A 24,191-nucleotide genomic window follows, 5' to 3' on the forward strand; every position below is an offset into this window, starting at 1 on the left:
CACTCCTATCCCAGGGCCCTTAACAAGAGGCAATTTTCCTCTAACTTTTCTCAGGTAAAGCTTTTTTTCGGGGGGGGGGGACACATGGTTTCTCTGTGTAACAGCCATAGTTGTCCTTGAAATGAGCTCTTTTTTTTTGTTTGTTTGTTTGTTTTTGTTGTTTGCGACTGGGTTTCTCTGTATAACTCTGACTGTCTTTGAACTCACACTGCAGACCAGTCAGGCCTCGAACTCACAGAGATCTGCCTGCCCCTGTCTCCCTAATGCTGGGATTAAAGGTGTGCACCACCACCACCTAGGTTGAACTAGTTCTTGAGACCAGGCTGGCCTTGAATACACAAGAGATCCGGCTGCCTCTGCTTCCTGAGGGCTGGGATTAAAGGCATGTACCACCACCTCCCGGCCAGGCGAAGCTTTAATGTATGCATTATCATCAGTGTAAATGAGGCAGAAGTAGAGAGAAGGCAAAGTCAAGGCTAAAGGAAGATACTCCAGTGTGAAAGACCAGAAAAGAGAAGCATGGTCCCCTGACAGTTGTAACAGCTGTCACCCTGTGTGTGAGATGTTTCCTAATATTCATTACATCATTGTTTTATGTAAATTCTTGCTGTATGGAGCTCTGTCTATTGCAAATACTGCATTTTTAAAAATCCAATGTCTTGCTGCTGAGTATATTTGTTTACATTCTAGTTTACAGCTCTTATGATTCTAGTTTCCAAGACCAAAGTAGAAAGTGTAGAGGGTTGGTGGAGATGGTTGGCTGTGTGCAGGGGAGTATCGTATTTGTTGTTGTGTCTGTGTTTTGAGACAGGATTTCATTATTTAACCTAGAGGGAACTAGAGCTTGCAATCCCCTGCCACACCTTCCTGAGTGATGGGGTGACCGTGCCTGCTACAATTTACTTATATTGTATTTACAGCTTTTAGAAATACTACTTAAGAGTTCTCAGGGCGAATGGGCTAACTTGATCTCCCATGAGCCTCCACTGAATGATCTCAGCACCTATGATTGCTATTGTTTCCAATTTACCTAAACACTACCTAATAGTGTTTACTGTGACTTTTTAAAATAAATTCACCATAAAGTAGCAAAGTTGAATATATTCTTTAGATGATTATTGGCCATTTGTTTTAACTTCATTTGTGAAGGGATTACCAAATTTGCCACCCATTTTCTAAACCATTTGTCATTATTTTTGAGATGTAATTTACTGGATGTATGTGGCCAAAATCTCTTCAACCACACTATGGTTTTTCCCTATCTTGAACTAGTTTGATAAATATGAACAACTAATATAAGGTGTTACAAATTATAATTTTGCCTCTTTTTAATTTATTGTGTCCATAGAAATTATACTCTCTTCACTGACTGTAAAGTTTCCATTCTTTTATTTTTAAATTAAAGCTATTGATTGTTTTATTTATTTATTTATTGGTTTTTTTGAGACAGGGTTTCTCTGTGTAACAGTCCTAGCTGTTTTGGAACTAGCTCTTGTAGACCAGGCTGGCCTCGGACTCACAGAGATTCACCTGCCTCTGCCTCCCAGTGCTGGGATTAAAGGTGTGCACCACCATGCCTGGCAAAAATATTGATTATTTCGAACCGAAATTCTAAGATAATAGTAAGCAGAAATTAGTAAGAGATTGATCTGGTCATAAGTTAGGAAAGCAATACAACCTAAAATTTTCATAAGTAACAAGTGATGGACATTTGAAAATTTAGAACTAAGTGACTTATAATTGTGTGAAATGTGGTTAAATGGCCAAGACAGAGTTTCAGAAACAAAATATCCAGCCTAGCTGCGTAAGAGACTACTTGCTATTAATGCGAACACTAGCGCTGTGGAGGCAGGATGTTCTGATGCTCAAGGTCATGCTTGACTACACAGGAATAGAGCAAGTTTGAGGTAAGCTTTGTGCTATATCAAACTGGGCAGAAACAAATAAACCCAAGCTCCACCATCTCCTAAACAAACAAACAACCCACTGCGGTCAAATATGTTCCAAACCATGGGAGAGAGAGACCAAACTGCATATTTAATCAAGTCAACATTTTCTATTCCAAGTAATTCATGCTAACAATTCTGAACTATATTATGTTCTACAAACCAAGGAGAGCTAGAGACATGGGCAGTGACAATTCTTGCTAGGACTCGAGAGGCCCTGGGTTCAATTCCTAGTAATGGAGAAAACAAAACAAGCAAAAACAAAAAACAAAAAAACGAAAAACAAACCAGCTAATGAGAATGTTTTTAGGGACTATGAGAAAACACTGGCTATGTAACTGAACAAGGACTGGCAGCTAACATTAGATAGGATGAAACATAATCTTCAAAGTGCTAAAATAAATTCATCAGAACAGACCTCTCGGTTCCTGGATATGGAATCTGAATTCTTACATGTAACATTAGATTATTGCTGAATGTAGTACTACTCAACCCCTAATGGTTGGGGATAAAAGTAAAGATAAACTTTTAATTCCAGTAGTCACACTAGTTTGCCATAGGAACTGCGTGGTATAGGTGCACACCTTTAATCCCAGCTATAGAGAGGAAGATAAAACAGGAGGGGAGGAGACAGCTCTCTCACACAGTCCCATTCTGAGATTCCTTGAGGCAGAATAGTCATTTTGGACTGAGGTAGAGGTAAGAGCCAGTGGCTAGCTGCTTTGTTTTTCTGACCTTCAGGTTGAACCCCAATTTCTGTCTTTAAGGTTTTGTTAACCATACTACAAGGCCCCAAGTTTGATCCCAAATACTGTAAACTAAATTATAGAGTATAAAGAGTATTATAATGTATGTAAGTTAAATGAAAATAATTCCTAGTGAAATCGATCCAGGTTACTTTCCTAACACCAGGCCCTGATGGGCATATAAATATTCTCTAATTTTATCCTGTACAAAAAGTGTCCTGTTGGGTGTGTTCCAGCACACCTTTGATCTCCGCACCTGGAAGGCAGAAACTGTAAGATCTCTGTCTCTCAGAAGCAGGACACAAGGAAATCTCAAATTCAAGGTCAACCTGGGCAAGTTAGTAAAGCCCTCTTTCATTAGTGAATGTGGAAGGTCTGGGGATATAGTCCAATGAGAGAGAGCTGACCTAGTAACCTAGCAGCCAAGGTTCAAACTACGAACAGATACTAAAAGAATACGGAAAGGTACAAATGAAGGCGGGCTCAGCAGTGTACACCTTTAACTCAGCAGAGGCAGGCAGGTGGATATATTTACACTCCAGGGCAGCAGAAGTTAGCGTGTAACCATTTCAAAAAAAGAAAATATATTTTTGTTTCCATACCTCTGTACCCTATTAAAACATCCATTTGTGTTATTTTTATAAAGCACAATATTCTCTAAAATTTTATCTGTTACAAAAGGTGTTGGGCTGGGTGTGGTCAAGCACACCTTTAATCCCAGTAGGAGGAAGGCAGAGACAAAAGGCTCTCTGTTAGTTCTAGGCCAGCCTGCTGTCTACAGTGAGAAGCTGTCATTAAAACATGTGTGAGCATTTATCTTTACAGAAACCTCTATTTCTGTTTTTATAGAATGTATTTGAAAATATTCAACTATTGAGAATAATGGATGTATTTAAAATACTGATATGAAAAACTTGGTGAGATAATGGTATGCTAATTAAATTAGTGGTGACTTCATACTTACACGTAGATCAGATTATTCGATTGTTTTTATAATCAACTTGTGCTATCATTTTTTTTCAGAGACAGGATTTCACTGTAGCTTTGGAGCCAGTCCTGGAGCTAGTTCTTCTAGACCAGGCTGGCCTAAATTCAGAGAGATTAACCTGCCTCAGCCTCCCGAGTTAATCCTGGGATTAAAAGTGTGCACCACCACTGCCCATCCACTTGTGCTTTCAATACAGGATTTCTCTGTGTCTCTCAACTGTCATGGAAATGGCTTTATATCCAGGCTGGTATCCAATGCACAGATTTAGTTTGTCTCTGCCTCCCAAGTTGGGATCAAAGGCATGAGCCACCACTAACACCCGGCTTCCCTAGCAATTTTTTTTTTTTTTTTAGTTTTTCGAGACAGGATTTCTCTGTAGCTTTGGAGCCTGTCCTGGCACTAGCTCTGTAGACCAGGCTGGTCTCGAACTCACAGAGATCCACCTGCCTCTGCCTCCCAGTGCTGGGATTAAAGGCGTGCGCCACCACCGCCTGGCTTTCCCTAGCAATTTTAACACTCATTGGCTTATCTGTAGGCTGGATTGTCTGATAATTTGATTATCTATCTCTTCTCCTATATAAAAGGCGAATTGGAAGAGAAAGACTGAATTTCCAGCAATTCCGACCCTGTCTACATCTCAGTAGTGGAGTCTTTCTGACCAGCTCTAAAACCATGGAGGGACCTTCAGGAAACTCATTTCCAAGCCAGCAACTAATTGTAGAATATTCATTCGTGGTGTTTTTCTTTATATTTAAACCTTTTTAATTTAATGCATAGTTGTAATCGGCACAAACTGATACCCTGTGGAAAGCTGTAAACTACTTGTTAAAAGTAGCTGGATGAAATTACAAATGTACTTCATCAGGTCATAATGACAAGGCGTCTTTTTGTGAAATGCATTGCTGGATGATTTTTATCCCTACATGAACACCTATAGTGTTCCTCCATAAACTTAGATGGAGGGAATCAGTGTGTAGAGACCCCTAGCTTCCTATCCGTAATAGTATCAAAGCTAGATGTTGCTGAAGCCCGATGACTAGAGTCTTTATTGTAGCAACATTGGGAACCCAGCACACATTGTAATTCTGGGCCCCACCCTAGAAATTTTTGGGTTACAGGTATTTGACATTTAGAAATTTTCACAGATGACTTTAGCCCATCCTGTGATCTGAGACCCATTTCTTCAGAGAAAAGGGATAATAGACGATCCACAAGCTGAGAAAATTCAGCCTAACTCTTAGTAGATTCCATCCATGTGTTATTTACATTTTACTTTCTTTCTAAAGGGAAGGCTCACAAGGAGTATAATACCTCCGAAATTACAGAAGAGGATCCAGGCTGTCCGGAACAAGCACAAGAGCAAACACCGAGCGAGGGCAACTTCTCCTGTGAGGATGACCAGTTGCATCTTCAAAAGTTCTGTGACCAGAATAACGGCCCACCCTGAAAATAGCACCAGGCACAAGAGGCAAGAGGAGACACTGGAGAAACCCCAGCAGCTCTGTACATTCAGGAGACTGCAGGAATATCACATTGAAGACGGTACAGGGAACCTACTAGGTCCACTGTGTCTTTCTAATCCCGAAAAAAGAACTGCACGAAGGTTGCGGGCTGGAGCCATGGTTGCTAGTAGTGTCAATGGTCTGCACACTTCAAGGTTCACCTCTGTCCAATCCCCGAAGTCAGAAGGGACAGAGCGAGGGGCACGTGAACAGTCACCACCTCCATCCTACAGTCAAGGGGTGACAGTGCCAATGGCTCTTGAGCTGTCGCCATCTGTTAACCTTCAACAAGTAACTGCTGCGGATATCCGGAGACAGTCCCGGAGGGTGGCGAGGGCCAGGAAGAGACTGGCCGAGGCCTTAGAATTCGACAGGCTTGCCAGGCAGGAAGAGAACATGGAGGGATAGAGTGGTGAGGACGAAGTGGAAGAAGCAAAGGTGGAAAGTGAGAGCATGGTGGACTCCACGAAGGAACTTCCTTTTACTTGTAGGGCTTTTGGGTTTTATTTTGTTTTTCGAGATAGGTTTATTCTGGGTAGCCCTGGCTGTCCTGGAACTCTGGAGATCAGGCTGGCTATGAACCAAGAGCCGCCAGGATTTTGGTTTTAAATAAAGGCTTGCACCATTACTGCCCATAGCATTAATGTCTGTTTTAATAAAACAACCCTACCCTGATGATTGAATACCCAAATCCCTCCCTTTAAAGCTTTTTTTAAAAGGTAAAACTGTAACCAGTAGTGATTTTTATTTTTTCCTTTTATTGTTTTTTAAGGCAGGCTTTCTCTGTTTATCTTTGGAGCCTGTCCAGAAAATCTCTTTGTAGACCAGGCTGTCCTTGAGCCCACAGAGATCTGCTTGCCTTTACCTCCTCGCTTGGCCTGAAGATTATATCTTGATACTACCTCCTACTTATTACGTTCTGATTGCTAAAGCATCACTAGGTGAGCATTTCTTACTCAAACAATGCATGCCCAACATTTTGTCATTGTGATGTTACCATCTCTACAGCGCTCAATAACTCCAACTGAGTTTTTTTTTCGTTTTTTTAAATTTATTTATTTATTAAAGATTTCTGCCTCCTCCCCGCCACCACCTCCCATTTCCCTTCCCCTCCCCCGATCAAGTCCCCCTCCCTCATCAGCTCAAAGAGCAATCAGGGTTCCCTGACCTGTGGGAAGTCCACGGACCACCCACCACCATCCAGGTGTAGTAAGGTGAGCATCCAAACTGCCTAGGCTCCCACAAAGCCAGTACGTGCAGTAGGATCAAAAACCCATTGCCATTGTTTTGAGTTCTCGGTAGCCCTCATTGTCAGCTATGTTCAGCAAGTGCGGTTTTATCCCATGCTTTTTCAGACCCAGGCCAGCTGGCCTTGGTGGATTCCCAATAGAACATCCCCATTGTCTCAGTGGATGGAAATAGAAAACACTATCCTGAGTGAGGTAAGCCAGACCCAAAAAGAGGAACATGGGATGTACTCACTCATATTTGGTTTCTAGCCATAAATAAAGGACATTGAGCCTATAATTAGTGATCCTAGTGAAGCTAAATAAGAAGGTGAATCAAAAGAAAAACATATAGGCATCCTCCTGAATATTAACCTTCGTCAGGCGATGAAAGGAGACAGAGACAGAGACCCACATTGGAGCACCGGACAGAAATCTCAAGGTCCAAATCAGGAGCAGAAGGAGAGAGAGCACAAGCAAGGAACTCAGGACCGCGAGGGGTGCACCCACACACCAACTGAGTTTTTTTAAATGAACAATTTCTCTTCCCTTTCTTACTTTGTTTCTCTCTCTCTCCCTCTCTTTCTCTCTTTCTCTTCCCTTTATCCCTTTCTTTCTTTCTTTCTTTTCTGAGACAGGGTTTCTCTGTCTATCCCGGAACTAGCTCTTGTAGAACATGTTGGCCTCCCCCTGCCTCACTTAGATCCACCTGCCTCTGCCTCCCGAGTGCTGGGATTAAAGGCGTGAGCCACAACCCCTGGCAGCAATTAATTTTTGAAAGTGGAATTAAATAGATATTCTTCCTGTGGTCTTCACTTTCCTACTGAAAGCAGGGACTATAGAGAGCTAGTGAAAAATGCAAATCTTGGACCTGCTGAAGGAAAGCAGGCATTTGAACAAGATTTTCAGTTATCCTGGTGCACAGCAGAGGTGGAAAATCCTGGCTAAGGGATGTAGCCCTCCCAGGGAGGGAAGGTATCACGATTAGTCTTCTAGGAGTCAGCAAAACAACGAGCACCTGTTAGAGCCTAAAGACCATGTCTGTTCACTGTTTCCATGATGCAGTGGTGAGTATCCTGGCAAAAGTCAATCCAGGTGCTATGAGTTCCAGATAACTGTAGACCCAAGTTGGCTTAAATGTTTAGTTGGAGATTCTGGCTCACCCCTGCCTTGTCAAGGAATCCCCATTTCCTGCCCCAGCCCTGCCTGATCAGAGTCTCCAAACAAAGGAAAGGTGCCCCAAAACCCATTCTTGCATTGTTGGTAAGTACTGAAGCTTCCTACCCTGAAATTGGCAGCCACCTAAGTCTCCACCTAAGCGCTCAACTTTTGTTCATACTTGGGCTCCAGCCCACCTTGTGGTGGACACATCATCACCTCTTGCCTACAGCCTATAAAATCTCCCTGTTTTAGTACAGGGGGACTTCTCTTGCCTCGAACTCTGGAACCAGAGAACCCACACTGTGAGTTGTTTAACACAATAAATATTTTGCTAAACTTTTTCAATTTGGCTCGATCTGACTTACTGTGTTGGCACAGGAGCGTATCATTGTGTGGAGGTGCAGAAAACCTATTCTTAAATATTAGCAGAAAAGTATACTTCTGAATAGAAACACAAAATAAAAAAAGAGAAAATCAAATTTGGCATCTGGATCCAAGATGCAATTTGAGCCAGGAGAACTAGGCCATCTTGGGGCCCTTGGCACAGGAGGCCTGCAGGATGAGCAGGGAGAGCTGTGTGTGCAAAGGCAGCCACTGAGAACAGGGTGAGAAACTGAACGAAGGGCCAGCTTAGCACTGTTCCAGAAGAGACCTTGTCACTGCAGATGACAGCCCTCAAATTTGTTAAGAAGCATACACATTTTTTTTAAAAAGGAGACAAAACGATTAGGAGCAATAGGATTGAATTAGCCCCCTTCAGAACTGAAGATAGCTAACTACATAGTTATCAAGACAATCATGATTAGCTCACAAGACATTTACATACAGGTCAGACTTCCTACACAGCAAGAATCAAACAGTTAAAGACATAAGGGAACGTTTAATATTTACATGATCTATATAAAATGCTCAGAGATTTCAAAATTATTATATATCACATACATAGTTAATTAACCAAAGGAGAGGTATGCTGGGGCTTGATTGTGAGATTTGCTATATTGATTCTCATATTATTTTGAAAATTAATCAGCTCTAGTAAAAGAGCAAAGGCCTTTTGACAAATCAATGATATTATATTTTTCCTAGAAAATATAAACACAAAAAAGAAATACAAAGAGAGGGAGAGAGAAAAGGAAAAGACAGAAAGGAAGAAAGAAAATCTAGCAGAAAGGTAGATCATTCTATATGCATTAATATGTTTATGGTAGTTAGTGTATTGATACAGTGCCATATATAGTACATAACGGTGTGTGTTCATATGTTATATCAACAGCACATTAATGTTTTTGTTGACATAACTATGACAATTGACACAATATCGCACAATGCCATAAACAGAGCTACAGAGCAGAAGTCGCCAAAGGATGTGAGCGTGACCCACTACAAATGTATAAATAAGAAGGTGCAGTCTGGAATCAAAATACCTGAGGACCCAGAAATACCACTCTTGGGCATATACCAAAGGATGCGCAATCATATTAAAAAGGATATTTGTTCAACTATGTTCACAGCAGCATTATTCGTAATAGCCAGAACCTGAAACAACCTAGAAGCCCCTCAAGTGAAGAATCAACAAAGAAAATGTGGTACATTTACACAATGGAGTACTACTCAGCGCTAACAAACAATGACATCTTGAAATTTGTGTAGAAATGAGCAGTGAGCTGCACTCCCGTCCAGCTCCCGCACGGCTAGCTCTATACCCGAAATAACAACATGGAAACTGTATTCTTTTAAACACTGCTGGGCCCATTAGCTCTAGATTCTTACTGGCTAATTCTCACATCTTGATTAACCCATTTCTAATTATCTGTGTAGCACCACGAGGTGCTGGCTTAACGAAAGGATCTTAACCTGCGTCCATCTTGGAGAGGAGAGCTATAGCATCTGCCTCACTTCCCTTCTTCCCAGCATTCTGTTATGTCTACTCCACCCACCTATGTTCTGACCTATCAGGCCAAGCAGTTTCCTTATTAATTAACCAATGAAAGCAACAGAATGATAGAAGACCCACCTACACCAGATTTGCATGCAAATCGATGGAACTAGAAAAAAATATCCTGAGAGAGGTCACCCAGACCCAGAAAGATGAACATGAAATGGGCTCACTCGTAAGTGGACACTAGCTGTAAAGCAAAGGAAAACGAGCTTATGCTCCCGAATTTTAGAGAAGTTAAATAACAAGGTGAACTAAGAGAAACATCTATAAATTCCACTGGAAAGGGGAAATAGACAAGAATCTCCTGACAAAATTAGGTGCATGATGATTTTGGAGAATTAAGTAAGAAGGGGAAGAGAAAGTGGGAAGGAGGAGAGCTTCAGTGAAAGTGGTGGTTGCAATGTGGGAAGGATAGAGATGGAGAGCGAGGAAAGAGATATTTCATTGAGGGCCATTATAGGGCTAGCAAGAAACCTGGTACTAGAGAAATTCCCAAGAATCCACAAGGATGAGCCCAGCTAAGACCCTAAGCAATAGAGGAGAGGATGCCAGAACTGGCCTTGCCCTGTAGTCAGATTGATGTCACCATTAATGTCACCATAGAACCTTCATCCAGCAACTGATGGAGACAGGGGCAGAGATCCACAGCAGAGCAGTGGGCTGATTTCCTGAACTCCAGTTGAAGAGTGGGAGGAGTGAGAATATGAGCAAAGCAGTCAAGACCATGATGGAGACACCCACTGAGACAATTTACTGAGCTAATGGACCTCACCAACTCCAGTCAGACAGGGAAGGATCTAGCATAGGATCATGCTAGACCCCCTGAATGTGGGTGACAGCTGTATGGCTGGGGCAGACTGTGGGGCCACTGGCACTGGCACCAGGATTTATCCCTGCTGCTTGTACTGGCCCTCTGGAACCCATTCTTTTTGCAAGGACCTTGCTCAGCCTGGATATAATGAGGTCCTTCCTCAGAGAAATGTGCCTAGCCCTTCCTGGGGAGTAGATGGGGGATTGTGAGGGGGAAATGGTGGAGGGAATGGGGCAAGTGGAGGGAGTGGTATGCAAAATGAAAAAGGATAGTTTACTTTTTAAAAATATATATTAAAAAGTGAGGGGAAAAAAGAAGGTGTAGTCTGCGATGCAACAGAGAATGACCCAGTAGGTAGTGAACATCCTGGCATGTGTTCACAGGTGTATAGGGATCATATCAAAGATTTCAGGAAACAGGGAATTCCAAGTTCCCTAATAAACGCTGAATTCTTGACTACCAGCTTTCCTGGCCCTAAGCTCATACCAGAAACATAGCAAAATAGGTGAAAATAATGTAGAATTAAAATTATATAATAGAACCGATCGGTGGTGGCACATGCCTTTAATCCCAGCACTTAAGAGGCAGAGGCTGGCAGAAATCTGTGAGCCAGTTCCAGGACAGGTTGTGAACTTTACTATACCTGGAGTGAAATTCAATCCAGACATGGAGGGCACACCTGTGGTCCTGATCATGCGACAGGAAGACAACCTGCTTTGGATCTGGATCTTGAGGCTAGAAGACACAGACTTTTCATCCACATCTTGACCTGGAAGACACCAGTTTTTCATCCAGATCGTTTTTGTTTTGTTTTGTTATTTGGGAAAGGGTTTATTATTTTTCTTTTGGAACCCGCCCTGCAACTTGCTCTGTAGACCCGGCTGACCTCGAACTCACAGAGATCCTACTGCCTCTGCCTCCTGAGAGCTGGGATTAAAGGCCCGTGTCACCACTCCTTATCTTGATCCAGATCTAAAGGCCAGAAGACACACTCCTTTAATCCAGATCTGGGCCACACCTTCTTCTGGAAGCCTATATATGAACGATGGACGAAGAAAGGTTCAGTCTTTGCTCGCTTGCCCTTACCTTGTCGGCACAAGCATTCCTTCACTGGAGTCTGCTTCTTCAGGATTCCAGCATACACAGAAGACCAGCCGAGATAGCCAGCCTTGGTGGGACTGAGCAGCCACTGGGCTCTTGAACTTCCATTCATAGCCATCCATTGTGGGACTACGGGCTGTAAGTCATAACCTTAAACTCCTCTATATATTCATTTTATATGGCTGTGACTCTGGAGAAGCCTGACTAATCAGGGTTAGTGTTAGGGTTGGGGTTATCCAGTGTCTAGTTCTTCAATTAAGCTGGCTATGGCTACAGGAAGGGTTTTACAACTGTCAGGGAGGAAAATTATCCCAGCATTCAACATCTTAACTATTATAAGAAAAATACTACATTAAGAGAGGGGATTACAATAAAGTCATTTCACAACTGTGAACAAGGATTTGGTTCTTAATACTGTTTACTTTAGTACTGTTTAACTGTTTAACTTAGTACTGTTTAACTCAGAACACAACACTCCTATCCCAGGCCCCTTAACAAGAGGCAATTTTCCTCTAACTTTTCTCAGGTAAAGATTTTTTTCGGAAAAGGATTTCTCTGTGTAACTCTGGCTGTCTTGGAACTCACTGCAAACCAGGCAGGCCTCGAACTCACAGAGATATGCCTGCCTCTGCTTTCTGAGTGCTGGGATTAAAGGTGTGCACCACCACCGCCTGTCCACTTGTGATTTCAATACAGGATTTTCTTTTTAATAGTCTCTCAACTGTCATGGAAATGGCTTTATGAACAGGCTGGCATCCAACACAGAGATTAGCCTGCCTCTGCCTCCCAATTGCTGGGATCAAAAGGGTAAGTAAGCCACCACCACCACCCGGCTTCCCTAGAAGTTTTAACACTCATTGGTTTATCTGTAGGCTGGATTGTCTGATAATTTGATTACCTATCTCTCCTCCTATATAAAAGGCGAATTGGAAGAAAAAGACTGGCAATTCCAGCAATTCCGACCCTGTCTACATCTCAGTAGTGGAGTCTTTCTGACCAGCTCTAAAACCATGGAGGGACCTTCAGGAAACTCATTTCCAAGCCAGCCTTTGATCGTGAGTACATAATTCATACCAATTGTAGAATATTCATTCTTGGTCTGTTTTTTTACATTTAAACCTTTCTAATTTAATGCCTAGTTGTAATCGGCACAAACTGTTAACTACTTTTTAAAATTTGCTGGAAGAAATTTCAAATGTACTATATCAGCTCCAAATGACAAGGCGTCTTTGTGTGAAATGCTTTGGTGGATGATTTTTATCCTTGTATGAACATCTAGCGTGTTCCTCCATAAACTTAGATGGAGGGAATCAGTGTGTAGAGACCCCTAGCTTCCTATCCGTAATAGTATCAGAGCTAGATGTTCCTGAAGCCCGATGACTAGAGTCTTTATTGTAGCAACATTGGGAACCCAGCACACATTGTAATTCTGGGCCCCACCCTAGAAATTTTTGGGTTACAGGTATTTGACATTTAGAAGTTTTCACAGATGACTTTAGCCCATTCTGTGATCTGAGACCCATTTCTTCAGAGAAAAGGGATAATAGACGATCCACGAGCTGATAAAATTCAGCCTAACTCTTAGTAGATTCCATCCATGTGTTATTTACATTTTACTTTCTTTCTAAAGGGAAGGCTCACAAGGAGTATAATACCTCCGAAATTACAGAAGAGGATCCAAGCTGTCCGGAACAAGCACAAGAGCAAACACCGAGCGAGGGCAACTTCTCCTTTGAGGATGACCAGTTGCATCTTCAAAAGTCCTATGACCCGCATAACGGCCCACCCTGAAAATACCACCAGGCGCAACAAGCAAGAAGAAACGCTGGAGAAACCCCAGCAACTCTGTATATTCAGGAGACTGCAGGAATATCACATTGAAGACGGTACAGGGAACCTACTAGGTCCACTGTGTCTTTCTAATCCCACAAAAAGAACTGCACGAAGGTTGCGGGCTGGAACCATGGTTGCTAGTGGTGTCAATGGTCTGCACACTTCAAGGTTCACCTCTGTCCAATCCCCGAGGTCAGAAGGGACAGTGCGAGGGGCTCGTGAGCAATCTCCACCTCCATCCTACAGTCAAGGGGTGACAGTGCCAATGGCTCTTGAGCTGTTGCCATCTGAACCTTCAACAAGTAACTGCTGCGGATATCCGGAGACAGTCCCGGAGGGTGGCGAGGGCCAGGAAGAGACTGGCCGAGGCCTTAGAATTAGACAGGCTTGCCAGGCAGGAAGAGAACATGGAGGCATAGAGTGGTGATGACGAAGTGGAAGAAGCAAAGGTGGAAAGTGTGAGCATGGTGGACTCCACGAAGGAACTTCCTTTTCCTTGTAGGTCTTTTGGGTTTTATTTTGTTTTTCGAGATAGGTTTACTCTGGGTAGCCCTGGCTGTCCTGGAATTCTGGAGATCAGGCTGGCTATGAACCAAGAGCTGCCAGGAATTTGGTTTTAAATAAAGGCTTGCACCATTACTGCCCATAGCATTAATGTCTGTTTTAATAAAACAACCCTACCCTGATGATTGCATACCCAAATCCCTCCCTTTAAAGCTCTTTTTAAAAGGTAAAACTGTAACCAGTAGTGATTTTTATTTTTTTCCTTTTATTGTTTTTTAAGGCAGGCTTTCTCTGTTTATCTTTGGAGCCTGTCCAGAAAATCTCTTTGTAGACCCGGCTGTCCTTGAGCCCACAGAGATCTGCTTGCCTTTACCTCCTCAGGGCTGGGATATAAGTTGTGAACCACCACCTCTTGGCCTGAAGATTATATCTTGATAATACCTCCTACTTGTTACTCTCTGATTGCTAAAGCATCACTAGGTGAGCCTTTCTTACTCAAACAATGCATGCCCAACATTTTGTCATTGTGATGTTACCATCTCTACAGTGCTCAAGAACTCCAACTGAGTTTTTTAAGTGTACAATTTTTTTCTTTTCCTTTTTCTTCCTTCCTTCCTTCTTTTTTTCCTTCCTTCTTTTTTCCTTCCTTCCTTCCTTCCTTCCTCCCTTCCTTCCTTTCTTCTTTCCTTCATTCCCTTCTTTCTTTCTCTCTCTCTTTCTTTCTTTCTTTCTTTCTTTCTTTCTGTCTTTTCTGAGACAGGTTTCTCTGTCTAACAGCCTTGGCTATCCTGGAACTAGCTCTTGTTCATCATGGTGGCCTCAAACTCAGAGAACTGCCTTCCTTTGCCTCCTGATTACTGATATTAAAAGTGTGATGACTCCACCATCTGGCAGAAAAAAAAATTAGTTTGCAATTTTGTTTTGGACTCAATTCATTGCTATGCTTAGCTATATGTGCATGCATATTGCCCTTGGGCCATAGGGTGTTCACAGCTGTCAATATTCACATACTGCTTCCATGATGTTCTGCCACACCACAGCCCACAAACAGAGACCTAAATATAGATTTGAACTTCTGAAAATGATAAAAAAATTAATCTATCTTTCTTCCTTGAATCATTTAAACATTTGTCACAGTAGTAACCTAACTCATAGAGTAGGTTTGGGAGGAGACAGAGGGTTTTGGATGATCTGAAGATCTTTGAAGCTGTTAGCAGTGGTGAGTCACAGGGGTTACACAGTGAATAAGAATGAAGGAGGAGTAGCTGTGCCTTGCACCTCTTAGCACAGGTTCTGCAGTTGACTTAGATAGTTCCTTTACCAGTTCCTTGGGCTTTGAGTAGGAAATCCTCCATCCCTAGCCTACAGTGGTCTTCTTTAGGTATCTGCCGTGCTTTTGTGCCCCTTCCTTTTCTCCATGTAGCAGTAGGCAAGTTCAGTCCCCTAATGGTCAACCAAAGGGTACATTTAGTCTTATCCCGTCCCTTCCTACCTCATTCCTGGCACATAGGCTGCCAAGTGGTTAGAGCCTCCCCCCGCTCCCCATCAACCTGTAAGAACAAAAACGCCAGCGTTCTTGTCAGATGGTTTATTGTAACTCTGAAAATTAAACAGAATACATCTGAAAAGTAGTTAGTCTCAGCTTTCCATGGGACCCATTTGAAATGCAAAAAAAAAAAAAAACTCAGGACATTATTGACTGCTACACTTGTTCATTATTATCGCTTGGAAAAAGAATATCCAAGCATACACTGTTGGTGCTGGGAACAGGTAAAACGCCCTTGTCCTAAGTACTGCCATTTTGACTTCAGATTACATTATACCTGTAGGGTGAAAAAAGTTCAGGTTTCCAATAATTGATGTACCTCCTTCTTAAACCATAGAAAGTCATTATGCATTTTAGTTCTCTAGAAACATTAGGGCTGTTCCCAACAACAAAAAGAACAAGTGAATCTGATTGGTTGGACTGAAAAGCTTGTATTATATATTGATTGACAACTGAAGGAACACTTTAGGAAAGCCCCTAATCTTTGGAATTCTAACTGGTGAAAAATTCTAACTAGAGTTTGGCAACAAATGCTTGGGATATTTGGCCTTAAATATTTGCTTCATTTGGCATTTGGGTGATAGATTAGCTCCTGAATCTGTTCTGTGGCCCTGATTGATTAGCCCCATCCTGCCCCTGCACATGCCCTGCCCCTTTTATTTGTGATTCCTTGTATTAAATTCTGCTTTGCCAAATCTTCTTGTGTCTGTTTGGGTTGATTTGGAGCCTCAGACCACAATATTGGATCATGTCAGTGTTAATTGCTTTCCTCTATGCCCTCAAGTAAAATATTCTTTACAGGATAAATTGCCATGCCAGCAATAATTCTTTGTTGTTCATGAGGGTCCTACTTGGGACCCAGGGATTTAGGTTAGTTCTTGAATTTTCTTGTAAAAATACCCCCACTCCAACTTTCACACAAAACCATGGGTGGAAACAATTCCTAGGATTCAAGTGAGAGTATCAATACTCGAACACCACCCAAGGCTTACAGCAGATAAGATTCCTGGGAAAGAATATGAAATCTCTACTCAGATGACGCAACTGGACAAGATTCTGAAAAACAAAAGGATACTACCTGAGGGCTTCCCATCTACCTAGTGGTACCACAGGAACGGCTGCCCTTCAAGAGCTCTTAGAAAGATTTGTGAGAGCCGGGCGGTGGTGGTGCACGCCTTTAATCCCAGCACTCGGGAGGCAGAGGCAGGTGGATCTCTGTGAGTTCGAGGCCAGCCTGGTCTACAAGAGCTAGTTCCAGGACAGGCACCAAAGCTACAGAGAAACCCTTTCTCAAAAAAACCAAAAAAAAAAAAAAAAAAAAAAAAAGATTTGTGAGAACATTTTTCATTTTAAAGCCAAAGGTGATTAGCTTATTTTCCCCCACTGAAAGTTGTAAGCCCCACAAGGACGAGTATTTTCTGAACCTCTCTTTTGTGTTAGACCCTGTAGTGTTCTTCTTCCTGCTTCCCTTCCTTCCCCCTAGCCCAACTCCCATCCACTCCCCACAATGGGTAAGGTTGTGATGTCCAAGTTTCTGGCCCCCAAATGAATTCATGGAGCAGAATTTCCCATGCAAATGAGGGTTTTTAATGGTATTCAAACTCAGGTTGGGACCAACACCTTTCCAGCACCCCAGCATGATGGGTGCAGAAATGTGGCAGGGAGCCCAGGGAGGGTAGAACTTTTAAAGGGCAAACACCATAATCAGGGGAGTTCATGTCCTGTAATCTTGGGATTGGGTAAGAAAATCTCTGAAACCACCGGTCAGTTTTTGGGTGTGAAAATCTAATAAAGAGTCATTTAAAACTGGCAAGGTATCTTCAAGGACAGGAAGCCTCCTAGGAACATCTGGATCTCGTTAAATTTTATGGCCCTGCTCCTTAGCTCCTTAATTGGCTATTTTTAGGGTATCCTTTTAAATTCTGCTATCACAGCACATTTTTGAAGCTGAGATTGGCCATCCCCCTGCCCTGCAGCTCATTATATGGCTTCAGATGAAGCACCTTCTTTATTTTTATTTTTACCATTTTATTAGAATTAAAAAAAAAACAAAACAAACCCAGAAAAACTAGGGAAGGAAATGATTTAAAACAAAACAAAACCCAGAGCAAATATTAGCGAGATCAAAGGGAATGGCCGACTTCTATTTGATGACAATTTTCTGCCGCAAGGCCCTGGGCCCAGAACCAGGGAGTGGCTCAGGCGGCCGCGGGACCAGGCCGAGGGCTGAGGCAGTGGGTGGCAGTCCATGGACAGTGATGTACTTCTTGTACGCCTCACGAATTATCTTGAAGGCTCGAGCAGTGGCATCGGGTATGTCTGTAACAGTGTAACAGGATCGTGGTACAAAGCTGGATGGTGGGTCACTGGGCAGACCTACCGAAGAGGGACCTTTGGGGATCGCCGTTGGGGAAACCACTCTTCAAATGTTGCATCATCACTAAATGTGATGAAGGTGTGTGAATAGTGAGCAGGAGCGCCGGCAGCTCCATTCCCAGCGTGCGCAGTCAATGCAGAAGCTGCAGGAGCAGGATCAAGTCCTTACACGTCCACATTCTCCTCCTTGGGACTGGGCTCCCCAACAAGCGGCTCCATCATTGAACGGTAGGTGATGATTGGTCCCAGGGCACTTCCGCTTCTTGTGAACCTGCTTCTTTTTGTCGGCCTCAAGACTTTCATAGGTCTCTAGCGAATGTAAATTCAGCTCTTCTGTGATCTTGGCCTCCATGAGCAGCTCTTCCTCGGTGAGTGGTGGATCACAGTGGGGACCTTGTCCCTGCCTCTCTTGAACCCGAAGGAAAGTCTGCCGCGTGTGCTCGGCTGTAGACTGACGCATAGACTTCCGACTGTCAGAGCCGTCTTCCTGTAGCTCCAGGGGGAGCAGCGCCTTCTCTCTGGCCTTCTGAGAGCTACCTGCTGAGGTTCTGACCTTTCAAGCAACTCTGTGCCTCCTCCTTGGCTCTTCGGCTTCTCCGTCACTAGATGGTTCATCTCCTTCATCAAATGTCTACTTAGAGAACATCTTATCTGAGTTTCCTAAGGGTTTAGGACTCAGCAAACTGAGACATCCTGTGACTTTGGGAATTTGCATTGGCATTGCCTCTTTGGGAAGCTTAGGTAAGAGGCTTTGTTTTGCTTTGTTTTGTTTTGTTTTTCGAGACAGGGTTTCTCTGTGGTTTTGGAGCCTGTCCTGGAACTAGTTCTTGTAGACCAGGCTGGACTCGAATTTACAGAGATCTGCCTGCCTCTGCCTCCCAAGTGCTAGGATTAAAGGAGTGTGCCACCACCGCCCGGCTAGGTAAGAGGTTTTGTTATACGAAAATTGACTTGCTAAAGGTGTGAATTGTATAACAATAAAAAAGTCCTTTTCTAAGATAGACCCAGTCAGATAGCCAGCGGCTGGCTTCCCTGTAACTAGAAAGGGTAAAAATCATCCTGGAGTGTTGGGCCAAAATTATCTCAGGGCCTGTACCTCGAGGCCTCTGGGACAGAGAAAAGCCTGGCTCCAGTTCAGGCCCCAGACTTCAAGGCCTGTAGGACAGAGTTTGAGTGAGGATGGGATAGCAAACACTAGGTAGACACCCTTCCAGCCAGCGGGAGGTTTGGCTGGAGGTACCCTAATGTCACAGGATGTTGCTTAACCTTTATAAGCGGATGCTCACAGAAATAAACAGTTCCTGTTTGACTCAACTCCCTATTGTGACTGATTGCCCTGTGTTATGGGGCTGCAGAATGGTCCGATAGTGTGCTCACCTTTCCCTGGAGAATAAGGAGGCTCAGGAAGCCTAGCACTGGAGTGCCCTTTTTCTTCTTTCCTTAGACCTGCGTGAACCCACCTACCCTTCTCACCAATTAGCCAAATGCATCAGATTATGAAGCTGAACTCCCACCAGTGGGATAGGATACAGTCAGCATTATCACTAGGGATAAGTGGGCTGGCTAGTCAGGTTTGGGCTCTGTGCATCTTTTCTACAGAAAGAATTGTCTCCCTGAGACACTTGCTTTGCTGCTATGTCTTCCGTGTGACACAGATTATTTGTTCCGAACAGAAAGAATCTCTGAAGGCTTGTTCTTTAAATTTATTAATATTAATTTTCCTTAATAAAAACATACTATTAGAGTGTGTGAAGTGTGAGTGCAGGTGCATGTGCACCAGGGAGAACAGGCAAAGGTCAGAGGATAACTCTGGGTAGTCAGTTCTCAGGTGTATGTGCGCCAGGGAGAACAGGCAAAGGTCAGAGGACAACTCTGGGTAGTCAGTTCTCAGGTGTATGTGCACCAGGGAGAACAGGCAAAGGTCAGAGGGTCAGTTCTCAGGTGTATGTGCACCAGGGAGAACAGGGAAAGGTCAGAGGACAACTCTCGGTAGTCAGTTCTCAGGTGTATGTGCACCAGGGAGAACAGGGAAAGGTCAGAGGACAACTCTGGGTAGTCAGTTCTCAGGTGTATGTGCACCAGGGAGAACAGGGAAAGGTCAGAGGATAACTCAGGGTAGTCAGTTCTCAGGTGTATGTGCACCAGGGAGAACAGGGAAAGGTCAGAGGACAACTCTGGGTAGTCAGTTCTCTCCTTCTATGGTGGGTTCTGGGGATCAAACTCTGCTGATCAGGCCTGCAAAGCAACTGCCCACACCCACTAAGCCATCTTGTTAAATCTGTCACCCATTATTTCATGAGTCCTAATACTCACGAGGACTTTAGTGAAAGCTCAAGCACCCCCAGACTCATGAGTCAGTCTAGGTGGACTGACTTTTTCTTTTCTTTTTCTTTGTATTCCTTTAGGTTATGAAGCTACCAGGTCAAGGAAGAATGAGTAGATGGACTATGCCAACTCAGTTTCTCCACTCTCTCACTTAGACTGATGTCCCATCGCTATCACAATAGCACATGCTAGGCTTCCAGGGGGTCTTTCTTGTTTAAAAGTCTTCCCTAGGTCAAGCAGTTCAGATGCAGTTTTCTGTATGAGACAACCAAGCTATCCATCTGCATGCCAGTACAGATTTTCTTCTATATTAAAGGTCAGCCCTGTAGGATATCTTCTATCACTTCTACTTTCCTTTCCTTACTGCTCAATTCTTTCCACAGACTCCAACTTCTGTGATCCCAGGAAGGCGTCTTCAGCACAGGTGTAATTAGCAGCCTTTCCCCCCTTGGATTTAGCCTGCTATAATAGCAGTCACACCTGTATTTCATCCACTCCCTCATTTCCACAATTTCCTGCTAAGAGCACACCAGGAACAGGCGGCAGTATCATGCTTTTCTCCCTGCGATTCTCCTATTACACGGTCGAGTTCACTATGGACAGGCAGTGGAACCTGTTGTCTTTCAGCACCCACATGAAAGTGCACACAACCACCATAAAATGCTTACAGTCTGGTCCCACAGCGCCACTTCTGAGAATTGCTGTATGTTTTCTAGTCCACTGACATTTGTACTAGTTACGCAGTCTCGTGTAGTGGACTCCAGTAAGGTGTGCCACCCCACTCCATGCAGAGAAAGACTATCCCAATTAGTGTTAACTGGCAACTTTATAAACTCAACAGTTATCAGACATGAGAACTTCAATTGAGGAATTGCCTAAATCAAATTGGCCTGTTGGGAAATATCTTAATTGGTGCAGAAGGGTCCCAGCCGACTTTGAGAGGCACATAGACAAGTGATTTGCATATAAGCTAGTAAAACATTAGCCTATAATCAAGCCAGAGAGTGAGCAAGCAAGCACAAAGCATTCCTCTTCAGTTTCTGCCTAGAGTTCTTACCCTAACTTCCAAGTATAAGATAAAATAAATCTTATCCTTTCTTAAGTAGCTTTTGGTCACTGTTGTAACACAGCAACAGAAATAAAGTTATCACCCCAGATTTCTTCCCAAAGATACTCCACTTTCAGATGGCTCAGTCTTGTTTGCATGTCTTATCATTCGTATCAGACAGCATGGAATTACCACTAAAGCAAAGGAGAAACACTATCTCCAGTATCAGCATTGCCCCCCAAATTCCACTCTCACAAGGATTGGCTTCAGAAGTACATCTTAAATACCATACAGAGCCCATGCAGCTAAGAGATCTTTGGTTCTGTTTGTCCCTGTATGGGCACCTTTTTCATGTTGTATGACTTTCTGTGGAGATGTAACTCCCCAGATAGGGTGCGAGAGCCAAATTAAGGAAACAATTCCATCAAGCCTGGCTTGGCAAACCAACGGATTATTCAAAGTTACTTAAAGGAGTAGGGATGACTCAGAGGTAGCTGTAACACCAAAAACCCTATCCCTGCATGAAAATAAGCTGCATCCTTAGGGTTCCCCTCCCAATTTATTGGCAGTTCCACACATACAGCAGCAATTACTTACTATTCATAACCTGGGGGATGGCCCCTGAACATTTTGAGTCCTGAAGGTTTGACAAGTTTCCTGTTTCATTAGCTTCCTCTCCCGATGCCATTCAGGGCATCCTTGTGTCCTCTAGGAGATAATATTTCAATTCAGCAAATACCTATACAACAGTTCCCAAAAGATGCTCAACAGATGGGCTAGTATTAAAATAATGGACTGTCTTATGTTCAAATCAGGACTATACTATTATTAGCCAGAGAACTAGGGCAAGTGAACTGATGTGTGCCCTATTAACTTCTTCGTTGGTAAACTGGGAGTAAGGACAGAATACATTGATATTTATCCAGTGTACTCAACAGTTAATTATAAGGCATTCCCACTTGTCTATGAGAAGCACTAAATAGTGTTTGACCATTTATTATGACTGCATTATAGTACTTTGTTATGAAAAACGTGGTCTTTATATAAAAAGGAACACTTCACACAAAAAGCACCCAGTTGTGTATGCACCTAGTTACAGAATTTCAAAATAAAGAGAAAAAAATGACAAAATTTTAAGAATGATAATTCATAATCACAGTGGAAGTCTGCTATGGCTCTATAACAAAATTATTTTAAAAGAAAACAATTTGTACATACCATTAAAATAGAATATTAATGTACATATACCCTACCTATATCAGCATATAAGAAATTATATATTACTTTCAAAGAACTATGGTATCATTTGACAAATCTGTTTACCAGTTAGATACTGCATTAAGCTGGAACTTAACATCACCTCAAAAACAAACAGCAAATCATGTTGGCTTCCACCGGTAAAGGAGTTACTTTTAAACAAAACATGAATTTAAAAAAAAATGTAGAACTAATGTACTCAGTCAGAGGTTTTAGAGGAAATTCCTGTTCTACTGCTTATGTCATCATGATGAAAGCCAAACAGTTCTCCTCACTCCAGACCTTACTTGCCAAGGGAAAGGGTGAGAGGAACAGAAGATAAATGAGAAGTCAGGCTTTCTCTACTGCCTCCAAAGTCCGTGGTGCGCGTCTTTAAACGCCAAGAAATCCAGGAATATTATTCTAATACACTTTTAGATTAAAAAAAAAAACTATTTGTTGTGGGCTGACATGAATGCGTGTCAGATGACAACTTGTGGGAGTCTGAAGCATGACCCTAATTAGTCTTAATAAATAAAAACCTGGAGTTAGATACTAGGGTGAAAACTGAAAGCTCAGAGGAGCAGAGCGGCAGCCTCTAGACTTCTTACCTCTATGAAACCTCAGACCGAATTGGCGTGGAGAGGAGCCTGTCTCTACCTCCCTAGTGCTGGGATCAAAGTCTTCAGTCTCTTCTGTGCTGGGATCAAAGGCAAGAGCCTCCCAAGTGCTGGGATTAAAGGTATGAGCCACCACCACCACCAACTGGCTCTGTTTCTCTTTTAGACTGGAACTCCTGACTTCCTGCTTTCTCCTCCCAAGTGCTGGGATTAAAAGTGTGTGCTTTTTTGTTTGTTTGTTTTTTGTTTTTGGAGCTGTGGTTTCTTACAGTCCTAGCTGTTCTGGAACTAGCTCTCACAGACCAGGCTGGCCTCAAATTCATAGAGATCTGCCTGCCTCTGCTTTACGAGTGCTGGGATTAAGGGCGTGTACCACCAGAGCCTACTTTTACTGTCTGGGTGCTGGGGAATGAACTCAGGTGATCAGGTTTGGTGGCGAGCACCTTCACCCATGGAGTCATCCTGTTGGCCCTAAGTAGGACAAAATGGACACTAGGTAGAAAGAAGAAAAAAGATCAATATCAGAAAGTCTTATACTTTGACAAAAGTACTCCGTCAGTTCCATCTTGCATCAAATTCACAATCCACCTTGCCAGCCTCCTGACTGCTAGGATTACTAATGTGTGCTACCACACTCAGCCCTTCAGAAGATAAGCTATAAATACGCTGCACTGAAATTTGAAGGGCTGTTTTTGGGGTGGGGTTATACATAATAAGCATACATGTTTATAAAACAAAGATTTAAAATTAATAAGCTGGTAACTGTGTAAGACCCGCATTTCTTATTCTCAAAGGAACTAGAAGAAATTTCCTAGCAGAGTGTTTTAAAATCAAAAACCCCAGACTAGCTTCATGTTCCCAGAAATGATAGTGCCCCTCACTCCTACTAGAGAAATGCCAAAACACAAGCATGCCTGGCCTTCTGGTGGAGACTGATAAAGATGTCCTGACTCAGGGACGGCATGACATTGCTCTAAAGATAAAACAAGCTGACAAAACATGATGGGAAAAGAGCAAAGACCTGGGACCTGTGCTAAAGCCCCCTGACTACCCTGAAGGGCTTGTGGTTTTCGCCTTTAAAAAGCTCACCCCACAGAGGGACCCTAGCTCCTCCCTGCCTCGAGTGTGGAGACGAGTTCTGAGCTAGCCCGTATTACGCTTTTGCAGTCCGGACTTCTCTAGTTTTTGGTTGTCTCTCTGGGGGTTGTAATCTGGGCACAACAACTGAACCTACAGACACTGCCTACTCATCCATGTCATTTCCAGCATATTGTTACACAGTT

The 24,191-nt window shown here is 43.0% G+C and overlaps 2 protein-coding genes and 1 pseudogene across 2 annotated transcripts; 2 read left to right on the plus strand and 1 right to left on the minus strand.

Annotated features, from left to right (window-relative positions):
* Positions 1-4,933: 4,933 nt before the first annotated feature.
* LOC121451304 (methyl-CpG-binding domain protein 3-like 2B) lies at positions 4,934-5,590 on the plus strand. Its single transcript, XM_041656774.1, has one exon. The coding sequence runs from the start codon at positions 4,934-4,936 to the stop codon at positions 5,588-5,590; it is 657 nt and encodes a 218-aa protein (XP_041512708.1).
* Positions 5,591-8,869: 3,279 nt separating this feature from the next.
* LOC121451305 (methyl-CpG-binding domain protein 3-like 2B) lies at positions 8,870-13,672 on the plus strand. Its single transcript, XM_041656775.1, has 3 exons — positions 8,870-8,971; positions 13,051-13,445; positions 13,531-13,672. The coding sequence occupies exons 1-3, from the start codon at positions 8,870-8,872 to the stop codon at positions 13,670-13,672; spliced, it is 639 nt and encodes a 212-aa protein (XP_041512709.1).
* Positions 13,673-17,446: 3,774 nt separating this feature from the next.
* On the minus strand, positions 17,447-20,556 carry LOC121451306 (annotated as a pseudogene).
* Between the last annotated feature and the right edge of the window lie 3,635 nt (positions 20,557-24,191).

The sequence above is a fragment of the Microtus oregoni genome, unplaced genomic scaffold (assembly GCF_018167655.1).
Source record: "Microtus oregoni isolate MIOR12 unplaced genomic scaffold, Mior012 000008F_ref0000371, whole genome shotgun sequence".
In the NCBI taxonomy this organism is placed as follows: domain Eukaryota; kingdom Metazoa; phylum Chordata; class Mammalia; order Rodentia; family Cricetidae; genus Microtus; species Microtus oregoni.